Genomic DNA, 22149 nt, shown 5'->3' on the forward strand with positions numbered 1-22149 from the left:
TGAAGCAGATGGAATCTGGTGTAAGGGGCATTAGAAAGGAGGGAGCTGCAGGTCGGGACCCACACGTACATTTGAATGGGAAGTCTGTGGATGTGACTAATAGGCAGATTGTTAAAGTAAAAGGGAACATTACTTGATATTTACCAAGGACAAAAACTAATAAAAATGAAAACCACACTGGTAGTAAAAGTAGGGCACATGGAAGAGGACAATGTGCAGTTCTGACCATGCTGAATTGGGGAAATTTCATTAACACCACCATAATATCACTGCATCCAGCTGAGACACTGAAAAACTAAGATTTTAGAGCTAATTCCACATCTTTGAGTGACATATGCCCAGAGCCTGGCCTAACAAAATATAAAACCAATACCAACAATGTCCACAGAAAAGACAAAAACTGGAAAGGACTGTGCCAAAGTAGGGCTTGCAAAAACCCTGGATTTGTCATAGATCCATAATAGCAAAGATACAATGAAGCCATTCAAAGCTCAAGATGATTCCTCTGAAATTTAAATGCCTTCTACTGCAAAAACCTATATTTTTCAGAATAAGATAACAGAATCCAAATTCCTATAATAACATGCATTCACTCAAACCTATGAGAAAACAAAGGCATGGCAAGTTCTGATCATTGCTCAAGAAGAAAGGAAACAGAACCAAGGCAGCATCATTGGAACTTCCTGATTTGCTACAGAAATGATCATCTAAGTTAAACAGACAGGCACTACCCCCAGGGAGTTTCTTACCTTGGGATGAAATTGGACACATCGGAGTCCTGCACAAACTGTATCAGGAGAGATGGAAACACCTACAGACTGTAGTTAGGGCCAGGAGATTACCTTACTCAGTGCTACCACACAGCCAGCCACCCTGGGGAGAGGAGAACTATACATTGAGGAAGCGCACACCCTTGACTGAGGAGAAATAACTGAGGAGTTTGGGTGCTGTCCACAAGCTGGGTGCCCAGTGAAAAGAATGAAGACAATACACTGGGCTTATTGATACTGACTTTGTGCGTGTACTGAAAGCGCACAGAGCATAGAGTCTGGTCTGGAACCACAGAGAGGTGGGAAACCTATGGTTTCAAAAACACAGAGTAACCCACAATCCCCACCCCACATATTCACACAAGTGGCTAAACCTCCATTCTGACTGTCCTACCACAATTGCTGCCATCTGATCCACCTACCACCTTCAGAGCTGACTGAAACCTCTGTCCTCCCTGATGAGTGACTCAGAGAGAAAGTAAGTGTAGACACTAACTAGAATCCTACTATCACCCCCCAGGTATTCAAAGAGGGAGTATGATCAAAACAAGGGGGGGTGGGAATTGTATGGGGACTATAACCAAGATGAAAATGCATACATTGTGCAAAAATGAAAAATGATATAAAAAAATATTTAAAATTTAAAAAATAATAACAATAATAAAAAAACAAAAAATAAACTCTTTAGTTCTTTCTCAACTCACCTTATAAAGAAAAATAATCAAATTCTTCAACCCAAAACATGCATGCAATGGGCAGAGAGCAAACAAAGTTTGAGAACCATCTTAGCACTCCCTGCCTCTGTGGTGCTGAAGATATTGTCCTTCCTGTGCATTGCAGAGAGGATTCAAATTTCCAGTCTATAAACTTTGGAAGATAATAGTTGAACATAGTGAACCTTGGAGATGTGTACCTGACACCTTACAGGTTATGTATGGACTCTATTTGGGAAAATGTTTAAAGGCCTCTGGATTGGCAGTTCTCTCACAGAACCTATACTGGACTTTTTGGAATGGTTATATGTGATGGTTCAGTGGAACTTAGATACTGTTTAAGGACCATGAACTTCAGTCATTTCACTCCCTGGTTCAAGTTGGAGGCAATTGATTTTAACCCTTTTATCTCTGGAATGTCTTAAGTGTTGCAAGGAGAGGCCCCTATTGTAAGCACCCCTTCCAAAGATATATGGGCTCAGGGTTCCAGTAATTGAATATGTGAGGCTATGTAATTTCAGGCTTAAATGGCTCTGAAATCATTCCAGCTTCAGTGAAGGAAGTGAAAAAGAGGCGCCACTAACTTTCTGAACTCTAGTTGCATTTTAAATGGTTAGGGAAACATAATCACCAAACATTTGAAACTGTATTACTGTGAAATTTTCAAGTCATGGGCCTCCCTGGTGGTGCAGGTCATTGAGTGCAGAGCCATGAAGCTGTCTGCAGCCTCTGCAGTGCAGGTTCAATTCCAGCTGACCGCTGAGATACCCACATGGCATGGCAGACCTCTCAAATCTCGCCCACTGCTCCCCTCAGCATTGTATTTCAGTCAGTCTGCCTGTTCTGTTCCCCATTCTGTCTCTAGTGAATCCTGTCACCCTTCCACGCATCTGGCCTGTACCCCAGTTCTTATATGCATGAATAAATAAACCTTTTTAAAAAATTTTGAAGTCATGATCTTTGAGGAAAGGTACTTCTCTCCCCTGCTGGTCTAGCACAGTCTTGTCCTCTACCATGTTCCTGCTTTCAGTGACAGGCAGGTAATCACCTTGACTATGCTGAAGACTGTATTTTCTTGAGCTGGCAGAATTCCTCCAGTGTTGGACAGAGGGCTCACAATCACCCTCTCTTAAGTTGATGAGACTGCACATCCTAAATCTGGTGAACTTACCAACAGATCAACTCCTAGACCAGTATCTTCAAAGACAGTCAGCTACAGTCTGAGAGTGAATGGTCTCGCAAAGAATTGTTTCAATGAGAAAATATGGAGTCACTGCAGCAATTGGAGCTAAATATTCCTCACACCACTGAATATTTCTTTACTTCTCCCATCCTGATTTTGCCTCAAGATGTTCAAATGTCAAAACCTCAAGCTCTTGCTTGTCCACACGCAAGGCCAGGGAAGGAAGGATATCAAGGCTCTTCTGCAGGAAGTGCTGCTCCCCAAAATTCCTTCACTTAATGCTGCACCATAAGACATACACTTCATTACCCTCCCTACACACCCTGAGTCATATTCACCCTCCCTTCCTTGCCATATCCTAGAGTTAATCCTCTAGGATTCCCATTTTTCAAAGAGACAAGAAGATATAACTCACCATAAAGTGTGGACAGAGCATAGGCTTTTGAGCCAGACATATATGAGCTTGAAAAACAGTTCAACCAATTACATGCTGGTTGGGTTTTGTCAAGTCATATGAATCATATGCATGTTGTTTCATATGCAGAAAAGTGAAGATAATAATTCCAGACTTATAAGATCTACTGATTAAATGACAACATTATAAGTCAATATCCTGTCACGTGCTGTGTAAGCAATATGGATGGCATCTTTGGGCTTATGGTTTCCTTTATCTTCCATAAGAGTAATCCATAGATTTTTGAGACAAAGCAGGGATGGAAGAATTCAAAATAATCCATGGGCTTATAGTCTTAGGAAGGACACATATACTGGAAGAGGCCTTATGGAATAGGGACCATGAAACTAATAATGACTATCTCTGGGAAGTTGGGCTTGGGGTTGCATTTATTTTTCCAAGTTGCAGAAATTATTTTTTCATATTAAATATTTTTTTCATTTTTATTTATATATTTTTACATCATTTTTTCATTTTTGTGGAATGTTTAATTTCTCCTCTCAGGTGTTAACATAAAATGCCCACCATCAAGACACCTGGGAACCATCACCAGAGAGACTCTTGTGCTCTTCCCTCCCATTTTGATTCCTCTCCCTCCCCTGCTGAATGTCTCTGATTTATAGTTGCCTGCTAGTTTTGACTTTTTTTTTTCTGATCCCTTGCATGATTTCCCCATGATCCTCTTCTAGTGAAACCATCTGATATTTTTCTTTTTCTTCTGACTTACTTCATTAAGCATAATCCTTTCTAGCTCCATCCATGTTGCTGTGAATGGCATGAGTTTATCTTTTTTGACTGCTGAGTAGTATTTCATTGTGCATATATACCACATCTTCTTGATACAGTTATCTGTTTTGGGGCATTTAAGTTGTTTTCATATATTAGCTATTGTAAATAGTGCTGCAATGAATGTTAGGGAAAAGTTTTGTTTTGAATTCATGTATTTGTGTCCCTGAGTAGATTCCTAGGAGTGGAATTGCTGGGTCATATGATAGTTTCTCATAGTGGCTGGGCCAGTTTGTGTTCTCACCAGCAATATAAAAGCATTCCTTTTTCCCCACATTGGCACAGTAGACCTCTCCTATTGTGTCTGCTGCTCCCTTCAATAGTGTATTTCAGTAGATTCACCTTTTCTGTTCCCCACTCTGTCTCTGGTGAATTCCCTCACCCCCCACACCCTGGCCTACACCCCTGTTATTGTATGCATGAATAAATAAAAATAAATCTTAAAATAATTATAATAATAATAATAATAATAAAAGTGACTAAAGGAATACTACAAATCTCTATCCCCCTTTGTTTTCCAAAGAACTGCAGTAGTACATAGATATAATATTAAATATTATCACTTTCTCTGCTGATTAAGGAGATGTGATTAGTCCCCATCCTTAATTTTCCTTGTTAGATGTTTTTCCACTTTATACATCAGATTATTTTCCATAGAAATACCAAAGATGAGAAAATGAAAATCCATGAGGAATTTGACTATTCATGATTCTGAAACTAAGGAGAAAGTGTGATAAGGAAAGAAATTGATACAGTGGGGAAAAAAAGAACTCAAGATCGGAAATTCACAAAGGGAATGCCCTCATGTTGCAGGTATGAAAGATATCTTGTTTATTTTCACAAATCTCCTCAACACTCATGGGAAATTCTCTCTCAGGATTTTTATATCTAGAGAGTTGTAGATCATAAAAAGGAAGGAAGAAATTCAGGAGAGGAAAAAGCTTTTGAGGATGAAGAGTCTATTTTGCAACCCCAATGTGAACTATCACTTGAAATAATTTTCTACTATTTTTAATGACTAAGAGTATAAATCTGAAAAGCTTTTATAGCTGTGAACCTGAACACAAAACTCAGGTAAGAGGATAAAAAAAGTGACAATCCGGAAATTACCAATATTTCCTTTTTACTTACTACTATTAAAGCTAAATGCACAGATTTAGAACTGTTTTTTATCTTATGATGGACTCTTCATTCTGTGGGGGTTGTGAAGTCTCTTTTCTTCCTATGCTTTTATTGCCATACTTCATCCTCAATTCAATATTGCTGGATGTCTAGACATTTTTAAAGGAAATGTATAATCTCTAAAAATCGAAATTTTAGCTAAATGAATCATTTACTACAAATTAATCTGATTACTATTTTTCTTCAAATGTTAAAAGAAGTTTCTTTTTTCCAAGATGAATTTCTTGTTCAATTTTGTGTAATGGGTCACAGAACAAAAAAATGATAGTTGATATATCATTTGTACTGTTAATGAGTGCTAATTTTACTCTTAGGAAGGCTATTGTTATATGAATATATTTGACTGTCAAGAAAACTACTCTGAAATGTTTAATGTCAGCACTTCAAGAAGGTGTAGGAGAAGTAAGATAATTTCTCAAGATTTCCTCCAGCTATACAGCCTAGAATCCCATGGGACCCCCGTAATTGTACCCTAGTTAATTTACTGTTTTTGAAGTCACTGTAAACCATTTTCTTCTACCCTCAGGAATTTACCAAGCCTTGAATAGGTCACCTTTTACAGGAGTACCCCAACTTTCTTCAGATTTCCTTAAAGTTCTTATTATTTTCTCATTGTCTCCCACTCTTGGAAGTTTCCACACATCCTTGCATCTTCCCTCACTGTATAAAGGAGCTATAGCCATAAATGGATGGAACAAATGGAAAATTGTTTCACAAAATAATGTCTGATTTTGTTAGTGTACCTAAAGTAAATAATGTAAGATACCTAGCAAATAATGGAGTGAAAACAATTCAAAGGTTTTTCTGCCTTTCAGTAAACAAATTTTGTCAAATATTAAAACTTATTATAATAAACTAATTAACAATTTTCAAGAGTTTTAACATTATCTAAAAAAGAATTATTTCAATTCTGCAAATAAGATTAAATTAATGCCTTTAATAGAAAATAGAGATATTTTATTTTGTGGAAATATGAGTAAAAAACATGTTTTTTCAAATGAGAGTACCTTAAAATTCTTCACCACTATGGAGGAAAATGACATAATGCAGGTAGACTTCTGAAAGACAGCATGACCTCCAGGGTCACATTAACAAAAGCAGAAATGAAGGCAAATTCTATTAGAGGTAGAATACGTGAAGGTCAGTTTATTGCAAGAAAAACAGATGTAGGATTTAAGAAATATCAGTACTAAAAGAAGAGATTGAATGGATACTAAAACCCATATATATTTCTTTTTTCTTTTTATTATTTTATATTTTTTACATCACTCTTCATTTTTATACAACTTATGCTTTATCATCTCTAGTATAGTCCCCATGGAATTTCCACCACCAATTCACCTGTGTACCATCACCATGTTCCCTTGTGCTCTCCCCACCTCTGTTTTGATACAACTCCCTCCGCCCCCCATGCAGAATGTCTCTGGTTTATAGTTGCCTGTTTTGATTTTGATTTTCACTTTATTATAATTACTTTCTTTCCCTGATCCCTTGTTTGGGATATTTCCTATAAGTGAAACCATCAGGTATTTTTCTTTTTCTTTCTGGCTTATTTCACTGAACATGATCTCTTCCAGCTCCAACCATGTTGCTACAAATGGCATGTGTTTATCTTTTTTGATTGCTGGGTAATATTCCATTGTGTATATGTACCACATCTTCTTGATCCAGTCATCTATTTTTGGGCATTTGGGTTGTTTCCATAGCTTACCTATTGTAAATAGTGCTACAATAAACATATGGGTGTAGGTTTCCTTTTGATTTAATGTTTTTTGCATCCTTTTGGTAGATACCTAGCAGTGAAATTGCTAGCTCATATGGAAGCTCTATTTTTAGCAGTTTGAGGGACTTCCATACATCTTTCCATAGTGGTTGGACCAATTTGCATTTCCACTAGCAGTGTAGGAGAGTTCCTTTTTCTCCACACCTTCACCAACATTTGTTGTTGCTAGTTTTTTTGATATGTGCCATTCTCACTGGTATAAGATAATATCTCATTGTGGTTTTGATTTGCATTTCCCTGATTACAAGTGATGTTGAAAATTTTTTCATATGCCTGTTGGCCATTTCCACTTCCTCTCTGAAGAAGTGTCTTTTTAGCTCTTCTACCCATTTTTTGACCGGTTATTTACTTTGTTTTTGTTGAGTTTGTCAGCTCTTTGTAGATGTTTGTAGTCCCTTACCGTTAGTATTGCATGCAAAAATTTTCTCCCAATCAGTTTGGTGTCTCTTTGTTTTGGTTAATGTCTCTTTTGCTGTATAGAAGCCCTTTAATTTTTAGTCACAGCTTTTCATCTTTTCCTTCACTCTCTTTGCTTTGAGTGATGTGTCTTTGAAGATGTTACTGAGGTATAAGTCATGTAGAGTTTTGCTTATATTTTCTTTTATATATTTTATGGTAAAACCTGAAGGTCGTTATTGTCAAAGTAAGGAGAAATTGCAGGACCCACCTGAGTGATAGCTTAGAATTGAATTTGGAAAGCTAAAAAATGGAAAAATGGTAACTAGAAGCAACTATATTTTGTCATAAAAGATGTAATTAGAAGCACTTATTTTTTTTTTAAAGGTATTCGTATTTTTATTTATTTATTTATTTTTTTGTGGGACCCTCGCCGGTGGCCAGGGATCAAACTGGTGCTGCAGAGGCTGCGGGAAGTCTCGCAACCCAGCGCTCAACCGCTGCGCCACTAGGGGAGGCCCAGAAGCACTTATTTTTTAATAAAATGTTTGTTGATTTTCATCCCATTGGTTTATAACATTGTCAGTTTCAGGAATACAGTCTCATGCCTTGGCACCACCACAGTTCTCAGAATTTAAGAATCATCTTTGTTGTATTTTATTTTGTTTGTTTATTTGTATTCTGCATCAGCAAAACCATCTGGTATTTATCATCACTGTCTGACATGTTTTACTTAACACCGGCATCTAAAGTTCCATCCACTTTGTCATAAAAACAAGATTTCATGTTTTTAATAAGTGAACCTAGAGAAAAATTATCTAATGATCAAGGGATCAATACAGCAAGAAGATAATTGTACTTAATATTTATATACACATATAATCCCAGACAAAAAAAAATAAGAAAATAATTATGTTAAATGAAATGACTAATCATATGGAGTTAGGCATATAAAGATCTTTTCATTTCTAAACACCTGAATGCATTCTTCTCAAGTGTACATGTAACATTCTCATGGAAAGATTATGTATTGGGAAAGAAAAGATATTTCATTAAATATATAATTGACCTCATATCAAGCATCTTATTTTGAGAAAATATAAGTGTTAATGCTATAGAAAGACAACCCATTATTAGTTACAGGGTAAAAAAAATTCATATATATCATAGATTAAAATCTGATTGATGTAGTCTTTTTCCTTATCACAGTATGACATCATTAAGTTTCCAGAGATGTGGGTCAGGGAGGGATCAGTAAGAGACAGCTCAGTCACACTTACATTATGAGGACAAATTATTACTGCCATTTTACCTTTTTTTAAAGATTTATTTATTCATGCATACAGGAACGGGGGGTACAGGCCAGATGCATGGGAGGGTGAGAGGATTCACCAGAGACAGAGCCGGGAACAGAACAGGCAGACTGACTGAAATACACTGCTGAGGGGAGGAGCCGGCGCGACAGGAGAGGTCTGCCATGCCATGTGGGATTCTCGCTGGCCAGCAGGGATAGAACCCATACTTCAGAGGCTGCAGACAGCTTCACAGCGCTGCACTCAATCACCTGTGCCACCAGGGGAGGCCCTGCCATTTTACTTTTTAATCAAATTTTCATTCACCATCCATTTATAAAACTGTTTAATTTGGGGAATATGGCTTGACACTTCAAGAAGTGCATAAGCATCACTCACCCACTGCCAGCATTCTAGTGCCACTAAATTATCACCTCTACTTTATGATTTTGATAAGCTCATCCTTGTCTATTTTCTTAAGTGAAAACCTCTCAAATGGCTTATGCTATATCAAGAGATAGCAGTGTGTGAAGTACTTAAAATTTGACCTTTGATGAATGTGTGCAGGTGGAGGAGCAAATATGTAACCCAATGTTATAAAGACATGTAAATGACTGACAATTTAATGTGAAAACACTTAAGGCATTTGTGTTAGTACAATAAAATATGATTTCATATTCATCAAAAAAATTTACTTATTTGAACTGATTTACAAAGATGAAAAGTTTGTGTCAGAATGCAGATCTTCATAGTGAGAGAAGATGGTAGATGTTAGGTTAACCACATGCTATGAATCCCTGGAGAAAGAAAGTATTGATAAAAATCTAATAAAGAAATAATGAATTTCTTTAGCTGTCTACTGGTTCCAATACTATACAATTACTAAGTTTGGGACTATGTAAAAAAGCAATAACCTTCTTTAACATACTGTTTGTTTAGATGGTAAAATATTGAGTTGAATGGAATTATGTCCACTAGAAATACACTTCCATATATTATTTGTCTTTTTCTTTAAGTGATGCAGAATCGAACTTCAGTCACTGAATTTATGCTTCTGGGAGTGACAGACATCCAGTCACTGGAGCCTTTGCTCTTCGTGGTTTTGCTGATCATCTACTTTGTCAATGTAATTGGGAATGGAGCCATCTTGCTGATTGTCACCTCTGATCCTAAACTCCATTCACCAATGTATTTCTTCCTGGGAAATCTCTCTGGTCTAGATATCTGCTATTCCACAGTGACACTGCCAAAAATACTGGAGAACTTACTTTCTACACACAAAGCAATTTCTTTCTATGGATGTATAACTCAACTTCATTTCTTCCATTTCTTTGGGAGCACAGAGGCCATGTTATTGACTGTGATGGGCTTTGACCGTTTCGTGGCTATCTGCAAACCACTTCATTACAATGTCATCATGAATCGTCAACTCTGTATAAAGATGATTATCACTATTTGTATTGTTGGTTTTTCCCATGCCCTGATGGAGTCTATAATGACCTCTCGTTTGAACTTCTGTGGTTCTAATCATATTCATCATTTCTATTGTGACATTAAGCCATTGCTGGATCTGGCCTGTGGGAACATTGAGCTCAACGAGTGGCTACTCAATACTGTCACAGGAACGAGTGCCATGGGCCCATTCTGTCTAACACTGCTCTCTTATTTCTACATTATCACCTATCTCATCTGCAAGACCCGTTCTTGCAGCATGCTTCAAAAGGCACTGTCCACTTGTGCATCACACTTTATGGTAGTTATTCTTTTTTATGGCCCTGCTGCCTTCACTTACATTAGTCCTACTTCAGGAAGCTCCATGGACCAGGACCGGATGGTTGCTATCATGTACACTGTGGTCACTCCTGTTCTAAATCCATTGATCTATACTTTGAGGAACAAAGAGGTAAAGGGGGCATTGAGTAGGGTAATCAGGAAAAGACTCTGACTTGAAGAAATCTAGAAATCCCTTCTGAGATATAACAGATAATGAGAAACATGAGATGTGTAATTATGCTACTTCTCAAGTTCTTTATAATATGTATAATACGGAGAACTAATTACAAGCAAAAATTACAAGATCCATCTAGTTTATTAAGCAACAAGTTTGTTTGCATATAAGAAAAAGTTGCACAAAAGGGGCACTAGCCATGGAATCCTAATGTTGAGTTTGGGGATATCAGTTGATAAATTTGGTTTTTGTAATGATTTTTACATGCTTTTATATGAAAACAGGTATAGAGATATGTCTATATTGCCCATTTTTGGGAATTTAGAAGTTTTATGTTTATTGTGTGTGGGCCCTCTTTTTGACATATTTTCTGTGAGCAGTAAATGTTTTATGCTATGAGAATTTGAGGATTTAAACTTAAAGTAATAGTTATTCAATTAGAAAAGTAAAGGTTTCCTCTCACATGAATCAAAGGGTATTTTTAAACATTATGTCATGATCTTATTTCCTAAGCATGGAGGAAAATAAGGAATTGAAGCAAGTGTTTGAATCACTAATTGACACGGTAAATAATAGCTTTGGGAACTATGTACAGAAATGCATTAGAAGGCTTAGCAAACTGTCAAGGATATTTGTAAAGTATTGTTAAAAGTGAAGGCAGGTGAAATAATTTGGGAGTCCAACTATTTCAATATTAATTTTATTAATATTAGCATATAATTTTCCTTCAGCTTTTTGCCATAAAAATGCTGTCTTTCAAGACCCTTGCTTTTTTTGTATTGTTTTTATTATATCTATACATATGTTTGAAGATTGTAATGTAGTACAAAACAGGTGAAATGTTAAAAATCATCAACAGTTTGCATTTTTTATTTGGCTCCAAAACTCATATTATTAATCCATGGTTGCTAAGATATTTCTGGAACTATCATATAAGAGGTACACTGTGTTCTTTCTAATTTGTTAGAAGTGACTGCTAATCATAAAAAAAAGGAGATAGCTATCAGCTTGCATTACAGATAAACAAGAAATGAAAGAATATATTGAGTAGGAAGGTTGACTATTTAAAGTCTCTGCACTTACTTTTGCTAACACTAATGATTTTGTCTGACCTCTCATACTTCCTATATCTTCCAATCCATCTTCATTGTCCCTTTAAAGACAGCATTGTTTATGAAAAAGTATGTGTGTAGAGAAGGTGTCTACTATCTAGAATGACTTCATACCAGTGTTTTTGTTGATCAAAATACTGTATAAAATCTAACCTACATGGATGTGTCAAACTATAATGGGCTTCATAGTTTCTGGATATCTGTAAGACCAAAACACACTAGTATTACCAAATGAGTGGCTTGAAATCACCTCTTTATTGAAATATATTATACTGTGGATTAGAAATTGGGTAGGCTCTGCTCAACCTTTCATTATCTGGATGAATTGAACAGATGGGCATGGACTATATCAGAGGTGGCAAAAATCTCTCTTTCTGATGTTTCTCCATGTATTTCTTGCATACTCCTCTAGCAGAGATGTCTCAGAAAGTGCTTTTACTTTGGCGCTAATAATGTAGACAAAAGTTGCCAGTTAGGTCACAAAAAAAAAAACAAAAACCAAGGATGAGCAATAACATCACTTAAAATCTTGATCGAAACAGTCACATTCAACCAGAGAAAAAATAATCCCTAGCCCCTACCTCTCTTTGGAAAGTGTTAAAGATTGTGGAGTTCCTATTTCATCAAATTCCAGACTGCAACTACTAATAATTCACATAATTGCCATTTAAAAAGTTCATTTAGTTTTGTTTCAAATAATCATAAAATCTGTCCTACTACAACATTCACTAAAAGTCTAGGTCTTTTATTCTAAGTCAGGTCAATGGACCAGTGCTATTTCTTAGATATATTTCCTCGTGTATGGTTCCATTTGACTGAAGAATTTTATTATTTTTTTCTTTATTGAAGTAATATTGGTAAACAAACTATACATTAGGGGCCCTCTCTGGTGGCTTAGGAGTTAAGTCTCAGAGTTATAGCCACTTCAGCCTGAGTTAGGTCCCAGCCAGGGCTCTAACCCACACATAGTGAAGTACACCTCTCCTGTCTCACCTGCTACTCCCCTCAGCAGTGTATCTTAGTAAATCCAACTGTTCTGCTCCCCACTCTGTCTCTGGTGAGTCTCCTCAGACCCTGCACCTCTGGCCTACATCCCAGCACTTCTATGAAAAAATAAATAATAAAGTTATTCTTTTAAAAACTGAACATGATTTAGGGGAATAAGTTCATAACTCCTCATACATATGATTACAACACCACCCCATAATCAAAGCACCCATAGTCCTTTACCCTGGTTATTTTCCCCTTTGTTTCTTACCCTCTAGCTATCTTAACTGGACTGAAGAATCTTAGATTTTATTGAGTTAAGCTTACACAGCCATCTTAACTGGACTGAAGAATCTTAGATTTTATTGAGTTAATATTTGCTCACATTATTTGTGTTTTAGAGGTATGTGATCTCCCCATATGACTGAAGAATTTTAAACTAAAAACTCAATTTGTTCATCAAAGGCTTAACTGATAATGGTAAGGTAGTACAAAATGACCATAATAGAAAAATCTCATTTCAAAAGAAAAATAGGAGATGTATTACTGCAATAGAACAGTTGTGAAATCCATTTCTAACTCTGTCCCCTATAGTCCAAGATGATGATGTTAAAAAAATGATGAAAACAGTAAAATTATTTTCAAAAGATTTAGAGGTATCACTATTCTTATTGGGGCTCACTAGTTACATGTCATACTCAGAAAATCTTTTTTAGGCAGGTCTCTCTCACTTGGCTGAAAATCAGGTTGTTGAGAGAATGCATGCTTAAATTCCAATAAATATTCCAAATGGGTGATGTAGCCATAAAGGTATCACCCAAATAGTTTTAGGGTATTTCTTATCTATTAGAAAGTGTCTAGTGGGTCTGAACTTGTGAATTTTTATAGCTATTATAGACTTTCCCCTTTATCTTTCTGACATCTCATTAAGGAATCCTATACCCACATCTTTGATATATTCACATACAGCCATAATTCCATTTCTTCCTTCAAGAATATTTTTCTATCTACAGTTGATAAGAGAAATACACAGTTTAGATTTTTAAGTCTGAGGCCATCCTAGTTCATTAAATTTTCTCTAAATTTTGCTTGAAAATTGAAAAATTTTAGATCATCTCATTCTTTCATGTTCTAAATAGTTGAATGAAGAAGTCAGCTGCAACTTCACCACTCTGCTTGATAATCTCATTAGCAAGATCCATGAGTTCAATAGATAACCTTTCTATTTTTCAAATTACTATAAATGACAGTCCATATATTTTATTGGCTCCAAGCCAATAATCAGAGTAGAATTCTGCAAATCTAACTAAGAGTGTCCTGGAACCCTTAAAAGAGGAAAGAGAACAAACCCATAGGGGTTACAGGTACTACCCAGCATGTATCTATAGGACTTTTCACAGAATTGGATGTTGATGGTGCTTTAAATCAAGAAACTGAAATATAAAACTGAATAAAAAAGAATCAATAAACTTGGGGAAAATGAATTCTCAAGCAGGAGATTGTGACAATCTTGCTGTGGTGTGGATTTTAAAAGCTTAGGAAAGTCAATGTTTCATGCTAATTAATGATAAAATGCTTTAATTAACAGACTATAGGAAAAGGAAAAAAGAAACACAGGAAAACTGGTTATATTGGAATATATATATTATGTTAGGTCAAGTAATCCATAATATTATTCTTCATGAGAGAATCTAAAAATATATATACCATTCACTAAAGGCATTAGGAATGTTCTCATGGAGGAGAACCAGACATTATTATTAAGGTCCAACAGTGACTCTCTTCTTTAGACCAGGGCTGAAGATTGGATAGAGTTACATAACTGGACTGCTAATAGTGAAGTAGAAGAAAGAACTCAAGCAATAGATGATAAATAATAGAATTGAACCTCCATAATCATAAGTTCAGAATTCTATAACAGTGTGAATTTAGAGGAGCAGCCAAGGAGTCTTGAGTCACAGGGAGTTATGGAGATGGCTAAAGCAACATGGTGTCATAGGATCAAAATCAGAGAGCTGTCACCAAGAGTACTGCTTACTTACACTATGCAGTCAGAATCAAGAAAAATATCCCCCCAATAAAATGGCATATTTATCAATGGCATATTTATCGCCCAATTTATCAACCTCATTGAGTAGTATTCCATTCTCTTTATATAACTTCTTCTTGATCCACTCATCTGTTCTGAGGCACTGACTTTGTTTCTACTTCTTAGCTACTGTAAATAGTGCTGCTATAAACATAGGTCACAGGTTTCCTTTTGAATTAGTGTTTTTGTGTCATCTGGCTCTATTTTTATTCTTTTGAGGACTCTCCATGATTCTTTTCATAGGGGTTGAACAAGTCTACATTATTAACAAAGAAAAGCATGATCTTTGGATCGCAAGATAAAAAGAAAATAATCTGTTATTATGAGCAGGAAAGTCAGATTTAAAAGGGCAAAAAAATAAATAAATAAATGGGACAAAGGCAGTACTACCACTCTCTAACCCCACTTTGTTTTCCAGAGACCTTCAATAGTACATAAATGGAATATTAAATATATCATCTTTCTATGCTGATCAATGGAATGTGACTAGTCCCCACTCCTCATTTTCCTTGTGAAATGTTTTTCCACTTTATACATCAGATTATTTTCCATAGAAGTAACAAAGATAAAAAAATGAAAATATATTTGGACTTTATCTTTGTCCTAGCTATGATTTGAAACTAAGATAAAACTTGTATGGAAAAGAAAATTGATACAGAGTATAGAAGTCAAGATAGAAAATTCACAAGGGGAATCTCCTCATTTTGCAGATATGAAAGGATATCCTGTTTACTTTAACAAGTTTTTTCAGCACTCATGGGATACTCTCTCTCTCAGGATTTTTATATCTAGAGAATTGTATTTCATAAAAAGCCAGGAAGAATTTCAAGAGAGGAAAGAGCTTTTGAAGATGAAGAGTCTATTTGCAACCCCAATATGAACTATCACTTGAAATATTTTTCTACTATTTTTAATCACTGGGAGTGTAAATCTGAAAAGCTTACACAGCTGTGAATCTGAACACAAAACACAGGTAAGGAGATAAAATAAAAGACAGCATGGGAATTACCAATATTTTCTATCTTCTTGTTACTACTAAAGCTAAATGAACTGTTTCTTATCTAATGATGGACTCTTTCTTCTGCTGTGGATTGTGAAGGCTCTTAACTTCCTACACTTTTATTGCCATATTACATCTTCAACCCAATAATGCTGATGTCTAGACATTTTTAAAGGAAATGTGTAATCTCTAAAAATTGAAATTTAGCTCAAAGAATCATTTACTATAAATTAGACTGTTTGCTAATTATCTTCAAATGTTAAGAGAAATTTCTTTTTCCAAGATAAATTTCTGGTAAATTTTGTGTAATGGATCACAGAACAAAAATTGGTAGTTCACATATCATTTGTACTGTTCATGAATGCTGATTTTACTTTTAGGAAGGCTTTTTTTATATATGAAAAATGTACTTGAGTATCACAGAAAAATACTCTGACATGTTTACTGTCAGCCCCTAATGATTTCTTCCAACTATACAGCCTAGAATCCCATGGGTTCTTTGTAAGTGTAACCTTGTTAATTTACTGCTTTTCTCTGGTCATATTAAACCATTTTCTTCTTCCCTTGGGAATTTACCAACCATTGAATAAGTCCCCTTTTGTAGGATTACCCCAACTCTTTTCAGATTTCCTAAAGTTCTTATAATTTTCTCATTGTCTCCCACTCTTATAAGTTTCCACACATCCTTCTTCCCTCACAGTAAAAAAGAGCTATACCATAAATGAATGGAACAAATGGAAAATTGTTTCACAAAATAATGTCTGATTTTGTTAGTACCTGAAGTAGATAGTGTCAAATACCTAGCAAATAATGAAGTGAAAGTAATTCAAAAGTTATTCTGCCTTTATAAACAACACATTTTCTTAGATATTAACTTATTATAATAAACTAACAATTGTTCAAGAGTTTTAACATTATTTGAAGAAGACAGCATTATTTCAATTCTGCAAATATGATAAAATTACTACATGCTGTTAATAGAAAACAAACATTTTATTTTGTGGAAATAAAAGTAAATAAAGAAAACATGTTTTTTTTTAAATAAGAGTAGCTTAAAATTCTTGACCACTCTGGTGAAAAATTACATAAAGTAGGTAGACTTCTGCAATTCTGAGGGACAACATGACCTCCAAGATCACATTAATGAAACCAGAAATGAAGAAGGTGAAATCCATTAGAAGTAGAATATTCCCTATTATAAGAAGAATAGTTTATTGCAGGAAAAATGAATGCTGGGTTTAAGAAAAATAGGTCATGAAAGAAGAGACGATTTCAAGGAGACTGAAGCCATAGATATTTCAAGGAAAGTTCAGTAGTGGTCAAAATAAGGAGGAATTGCTAATCTTTCTAGTTATAGCAGAGAATTAAATTTGGTTATCTAGAAAATGAAAGATGGGGAAACTATAAGAAAAGAGATTTTGTCATCAAAGTTGGAATTAGAAGCACTTATTTCTTAAAAAATGTTTATTGATTTCTGTAGGTAAATGAGTTTTCAGGCTTTTCTGCCCTCCCACCATTAGGATTGCCCTGCCTGATGGGGCATCTGCGCTTGTTACATTGTTGTGTTGTTTACTTCTGTGGGCCATGGGAGGAGCATTGAGATACTCCCCAAAAGAAGGAGAAGCAGGAGAGAAGCAGAAGACGCAGGAGAGAGAAGGGGAGAAAGAAGCCAGAGAAGCCGAGTGAAGACTTGCCCGGGGCTTGGAGGCCTGCAGCCTCCTGGCCCCCCAGCACCCTGCCTGCCTTGTACATGGTTGCTGCACTACATGTGAAAGCTTAACAAAAGGCTGAGAAACCCACCCAGGGCTCCAGGACTCCTCCTTTACGCAGTCCGCTGGGATCATAGAAACCTGCTCCATCCCCATCCTGCCACTACAGTTTCCTTCCCAATGCTCTTTTTTTTTTTTTTTTCTTTTTTTTGGCATGGAAGAACTGGCTGTAGGCCAGAGGTTTGGGGCATGAGAGGATTTACCAGAGACAGAGTGGGAAGCAGAATAGGCAGATTTACTGAAACGCACTGCTAAGGGCAGCAGAGGGTAAGACAGGAGCAGTCTTCTGTGCCATATATGGGTTCGCTCCATCTGTGGGAATCGAACATAAGCCAGAGCGGTGATAGTTTTAGACTCAACCCCAGGCCACCAAGGAGGCCTTATTTCTTTCCCATGGATAATAATACCATGTAAGTTTCAGGACCACAGTCTCATAACTTGATATGTGTACAAACCTCACCACAAGCACCACCATAATTCTAGTTCCTTTCACCATTGCCAAGTGGATTTCCTCAGTACATACTTTTCACCCACTTTGCACTTCCACTCTGATAACCAGCGTATTTTTCTCAGAGTCTAAGAATTACCTTTGTTCTATCTCTTGTTTGTTTTGCTTACTTATATTCCACATCTCCAAAACTATCTGGTGCTTATCTTTCACTTTAAGACTTATTTCTCTTAAAACAGTCACCTGAACTTCCATTCATTTTGTCATAAAAGAGAAAATTTCATGTTTTTAGTACATGAGCCTACAGAGATATTATCTAATGATAAGGGAGTGGGGCAACACAGCAAGAAAAAAAAAAATATATATATATATACCCAAGTCCAGACAAAAGACAATTATTTAAATATTGTCATAAATTAAATACTTAATCATATGGACTTAGACATATATAGAATTTTTCATCTCCAAATAGCTAAACACATTCTCTTCAAGGGCACGTGAAACATTCTCATGAACAGATTATTTTCTGGGAAAAAAAAAAAAGATGTTTCAATAAATATATGAATTGACTTCATATCAAGGCTCTTACCTTATTTTGAGAAAATATAGATGCTCATGCTATAGGAAGAGAAGTGATGATCGTTATATGGTGATAAAATTTCATATATACCCAGGCTAATATATGATTGATGTGGTCTTCTTCCTTATCACTTATGACACTATTAGATTTCCAGAGGAGTGGATCAGGGAGGGATCAGAAAGAGACAGCTCAGCCCTCCCTACATCAGAAGATGAGGAGACACTATTATTGCCACATTACATTTTAATCAAATTTTCATTCATCATTCATTTATAAAACTCATTTGGGGAGTGTATCTTGCCACATCAAGATGTGCATAAGCTTCACTCACCTGCCACAAATGTTCTATTGTCATTACATTATCACCTCTACTTTATGGTTTTAATAAACTCACCTTTGTCTATTTCTTACATGAAAACTTCTCAGGTGGTTTGTACTATATCAAGAAATAGCAGTGCGTAGAGTACTTAAAAATTTGACCTATTATAAATGTGTACAGATAGCAGAGCAAAAATGTAAACTCAATGTTATAGATACGTAAATGTCTGACAATTTAATAAGAAAATGCTTAAGACATTTGTGTAAGTATAGTGAAATCTGATTTCTTATTCATCAAAAAAATGACTTATTTGAGCTGATTTATGAAGGAAAAAAGTTTGTATCAGAATGTAGATCTTCATAGTGAGAGAAGATTGCAGATGTTAGGTTAACAATATGCTATGACTCCCTGGAGAAAAGAAATATTGACAAAAATCTAATAAAGAAAAATATATTGAGTCCTAGCCATAACCAATTTAGCTGTCTAATGGTATAAATACTGTACATCCACTAAGTTTGGGACTATGAAAAAGGCAATACCCTTCTTGAACATACTGCTTGTCTGGATGGTAAAATATTGAGCTGCGTATAATGAAGCCCTTTAGAAATATACTTTCATGTGTTATTTATCTTTTTCTTTAAGTGATGCAGAATCAAACCTCAGTCACAGAATTTATCCTTCTGGGAGTGACTGCTATCCACTCACTGGAGCCTTTGCTCTTCGTGCTTTTCCTGGTCATCTACTTTGTCAATGTGACTGGGAACGGAGCCATCTTGTTGATTATCATCTCTGATCCTAAACTCCATTCACCAATGTATTTCTTCCTGGGAAACCTCTCATGCCTGGATATCTGCTATTCCACAGTGACACTGCCAAAAATGCTGGAGAACTTACTCTCTACACACAAAGCAATTTCTTTCTATGGATGTATAATTCAACTGCATTTCTTCCATTTCTTTGGGAGCACAGAGGCCATGTTATTGGCTTTGATGGCTTTGGACCGCTTCGTGGCCATCTGCAAACCACTTCATTACACTGTTATTATGAATCATCAGCAGTGTACACAGATGGCTGTCACGATCTGGACTCTTGGTTTTTTCCATGCCCTGCTGCATGCCATAATGACTTCTCGTTTGAACTTCTGTGGTTCTAATCATATCCACCATTTCTATTGTGACATTAAGCCATTGCTGGATCTGGCCTGTGGGAACACTGAACTCAACGAGTGGCTGCTCAATATTGTCACAGGGACGATTGCCATGGGCCCATTCTTTCTAACACTGCTCTCTTATTTCTACATTATCACCTATCTCTTCTACAAGACCCATTCCTGCAGCATGCTTCAAAAGGCACTGTCTACTTGTGCATCACATTTTATGGTGGTTATTCTTTTTTATGCCCCTGTTCTCTTCACTTACACTCGTCCAACTTCAGGAAGTTCCATGGACCAGGACCGGATTGTTGCTATCATGTATACTGTGGTCACTCCTGTTCTAAATCCATTGATCTATACTTTGAGGAACAAGGAGGTAAAAGGGGCATTGAGTAGGGTAATCAGGAAAGGAATCAGACTTAAAAAAATCTAGAAAACCTTCTGAGACATAACAGATAATGAGAAACATGAGTAGTGTAATTAGCCTGCTTCTCAAATTCTTTATTATAATAATTGTAACATAGAGAACTAGTTAAAGGAAAAATAAATGGTAAGATCCAGTCCAGTTTAATTAGCAATGAGTTTGCATGTAATATAACAGAAAGATGAACAACAGGAACACTAGCCATAGAATCCTAATTTTGAGTTTATTTGGGGATACCAGAAGATAAATTTGACATTTTTATTATTTTTACATGTTTTTATATAAAAATAGGTATAGAGATATTAATATATTACTCATGAACTGGGAAGTTGGAATTTTTTATGCTAATGTGTCTGTGTGATTCCCTTTAACTGAACATTTTTTATGTGAGCAATGAACCTTTTATGCTGTTATAATTTCATTATATATGATTCATAAATCAGGATTTCATTATAAAGTAATAATTATTCAATTGGAAAAGACAGGCTCACATATGATTCAAAGGGTATTTTTAAGCAATATATCATGATTCACTTATTTTGAGCCAAGTGAAACTAAGTAATTAAAGCAAGTATATTGTAATCAGTAGTTCAAAGAATAAAAAAATCCTAGAATCTATCTTTTTTTTAATTTATTTATTTATTTGTTTGTTTGCTTGCTTTGTTTATACATGCACTGGGTACAGTCAGAAGCACGGGAGGGTGAGAGAATTCACCAGAGCCAGAGCGGGGAGCAGAGCAGGCAGAAGGACCGAAGCACACTGCTGAGGGGAGCAGCGGGCAGCAGGAGAGTTCTGCGCGCCATGTGGGACCCTCCTCCGGTGGCCAGGGAGCAGCCTGGGATCGAACCTGCGCCGCAGAGGCCGCGGGCAGCTTCGCAACCCAGCGATCAACCACTGCGCCACAGGGGAGGCCCCCTAGAATCTATCTTATTACAACATTCAGTAGAAGTCTAAGTGTTTTATTCTGAGTCAGGTCAATGGAACTGTGGAACATCTTGGATATGGTTTATCTTGTTTGACTCCTTTGACTCAAGAATTTTTATGTTTTTTTTCTTTACTGAGGCAATATTGGTTTACAAAACAGTATGTGATTTAGGAGAATCAGATCACACCTCCTCATATGTATGATACCACACCAACATCAAAGCATGCCTAGCATTTGCCCTAGATTATGAAGCCCCCTTTGTCCCTTCCCCTCTAGCAGTCCTAATGGACTGAAGAATTTTATTTTTTATTGAGCTGAAATTTGTCTACATTATTATTTGTGGTATGGAGACATATGATGTCCCTCTTTGAAGAATTTTATTTTTTTTTAAATAATAAATTTTATTTTTATATTCCCCCATACAATTGCAAAAGCCCCATTCTGACCCAATCCTTCCCTTCCCGCCCCCACCCCCCAAAAAGTGTCTCTGGTTCATAGTTTTTTGTTGATTTTGATTTTCACTTTCTTATATTCATTTTCCTGGTCCCTTATTTAAGTTTTCTAGATTCCTGCTATGAGTGAGACCATCCGGTATTTTTCTTTTTCTTTTTGGCTTATTTCGCTGAGCATGATCCCTTCCAGCGCCATCCATGTTGCTGCAAATTGCATGTGTTTATCTTTTTTTGAATGCTGAGTAATATTCCATGGTATATATGTACCACATCTTCTTGATCCAGTCATCTATTTTTGGGCATTTGGGTTGTTTCCAAAGCTTAGCTATTGTAAACAGTGCTGCTATAAACATAGGGGTGCAGGTGTTCTTTGGAATTGATGT

General features: G+C 36.1%; 2 protein-coding genes across 7 annotated transcripts in view; both read left to right on the forward strand.

The window, feature by feature from the left end:
- Positions 1 to 10504, forward strand: part of LOC119253132 (olfactory receptor 12D2-like) — a 53530-nt gene extending 43026 nt beyond the window's left edge. For all 6 annotated transcript variants that reach the window (XM_037520778.2, XM_054698452.1, XM_054698449.1 and 3 more), the window contains 2 exons: positions 4564 to 4719; positions 9576 to 10504. In XM_037520778.2, coding sequence (XP_037376675.1) covers positions 9578 to 10504 — 927 coding nt within the window. In that variant the 5' untranslated portion in view covers positions 4564 to 4719; positions 9576 to 9577. The remainder of the gene's footprint in view (positions 1 to 4563; positions 4720 to 9575) is intronic.
- An 8951-nt stretch (positions 10505 to 19455) lies between these two features.
- LOC119253133 (olfactory receptor 12D2-like) lies at positions 19456 to 20412 on the forward strand. Its single transcript, XM_037520779.2, has one exon. The coding sequence runs from the start codon at positions 19456 to 19458 to the stop codon at positions 20395 to 20397; it is 942 nt and encodes a 313-aa protein (XP_037376676.1). The 3' UTR covers positions 20398 to 20412.
- The last annotated feature ends 1737 nt before the right edge of the window (positions 20413 to 22149 follow it).

This window comes from Talpa occidentalis, unplaced genomic scaffold, assembly GCF_014898055.3.
Source record: "Talpa occidentalis isolate TD23 unplaced genomic scaffold, MPIMG_talOcc4v2.1 talOcc4.2, whole genome shotgun sequence".
In the NCBI taxonomy this organism is placed as follows: domain Eukaryota; kingdom Metazoa; phylum Chordata; class Mammalia; order Eulipotyphla; family Talpidae; genus Talpa; species Talpa occidentalis.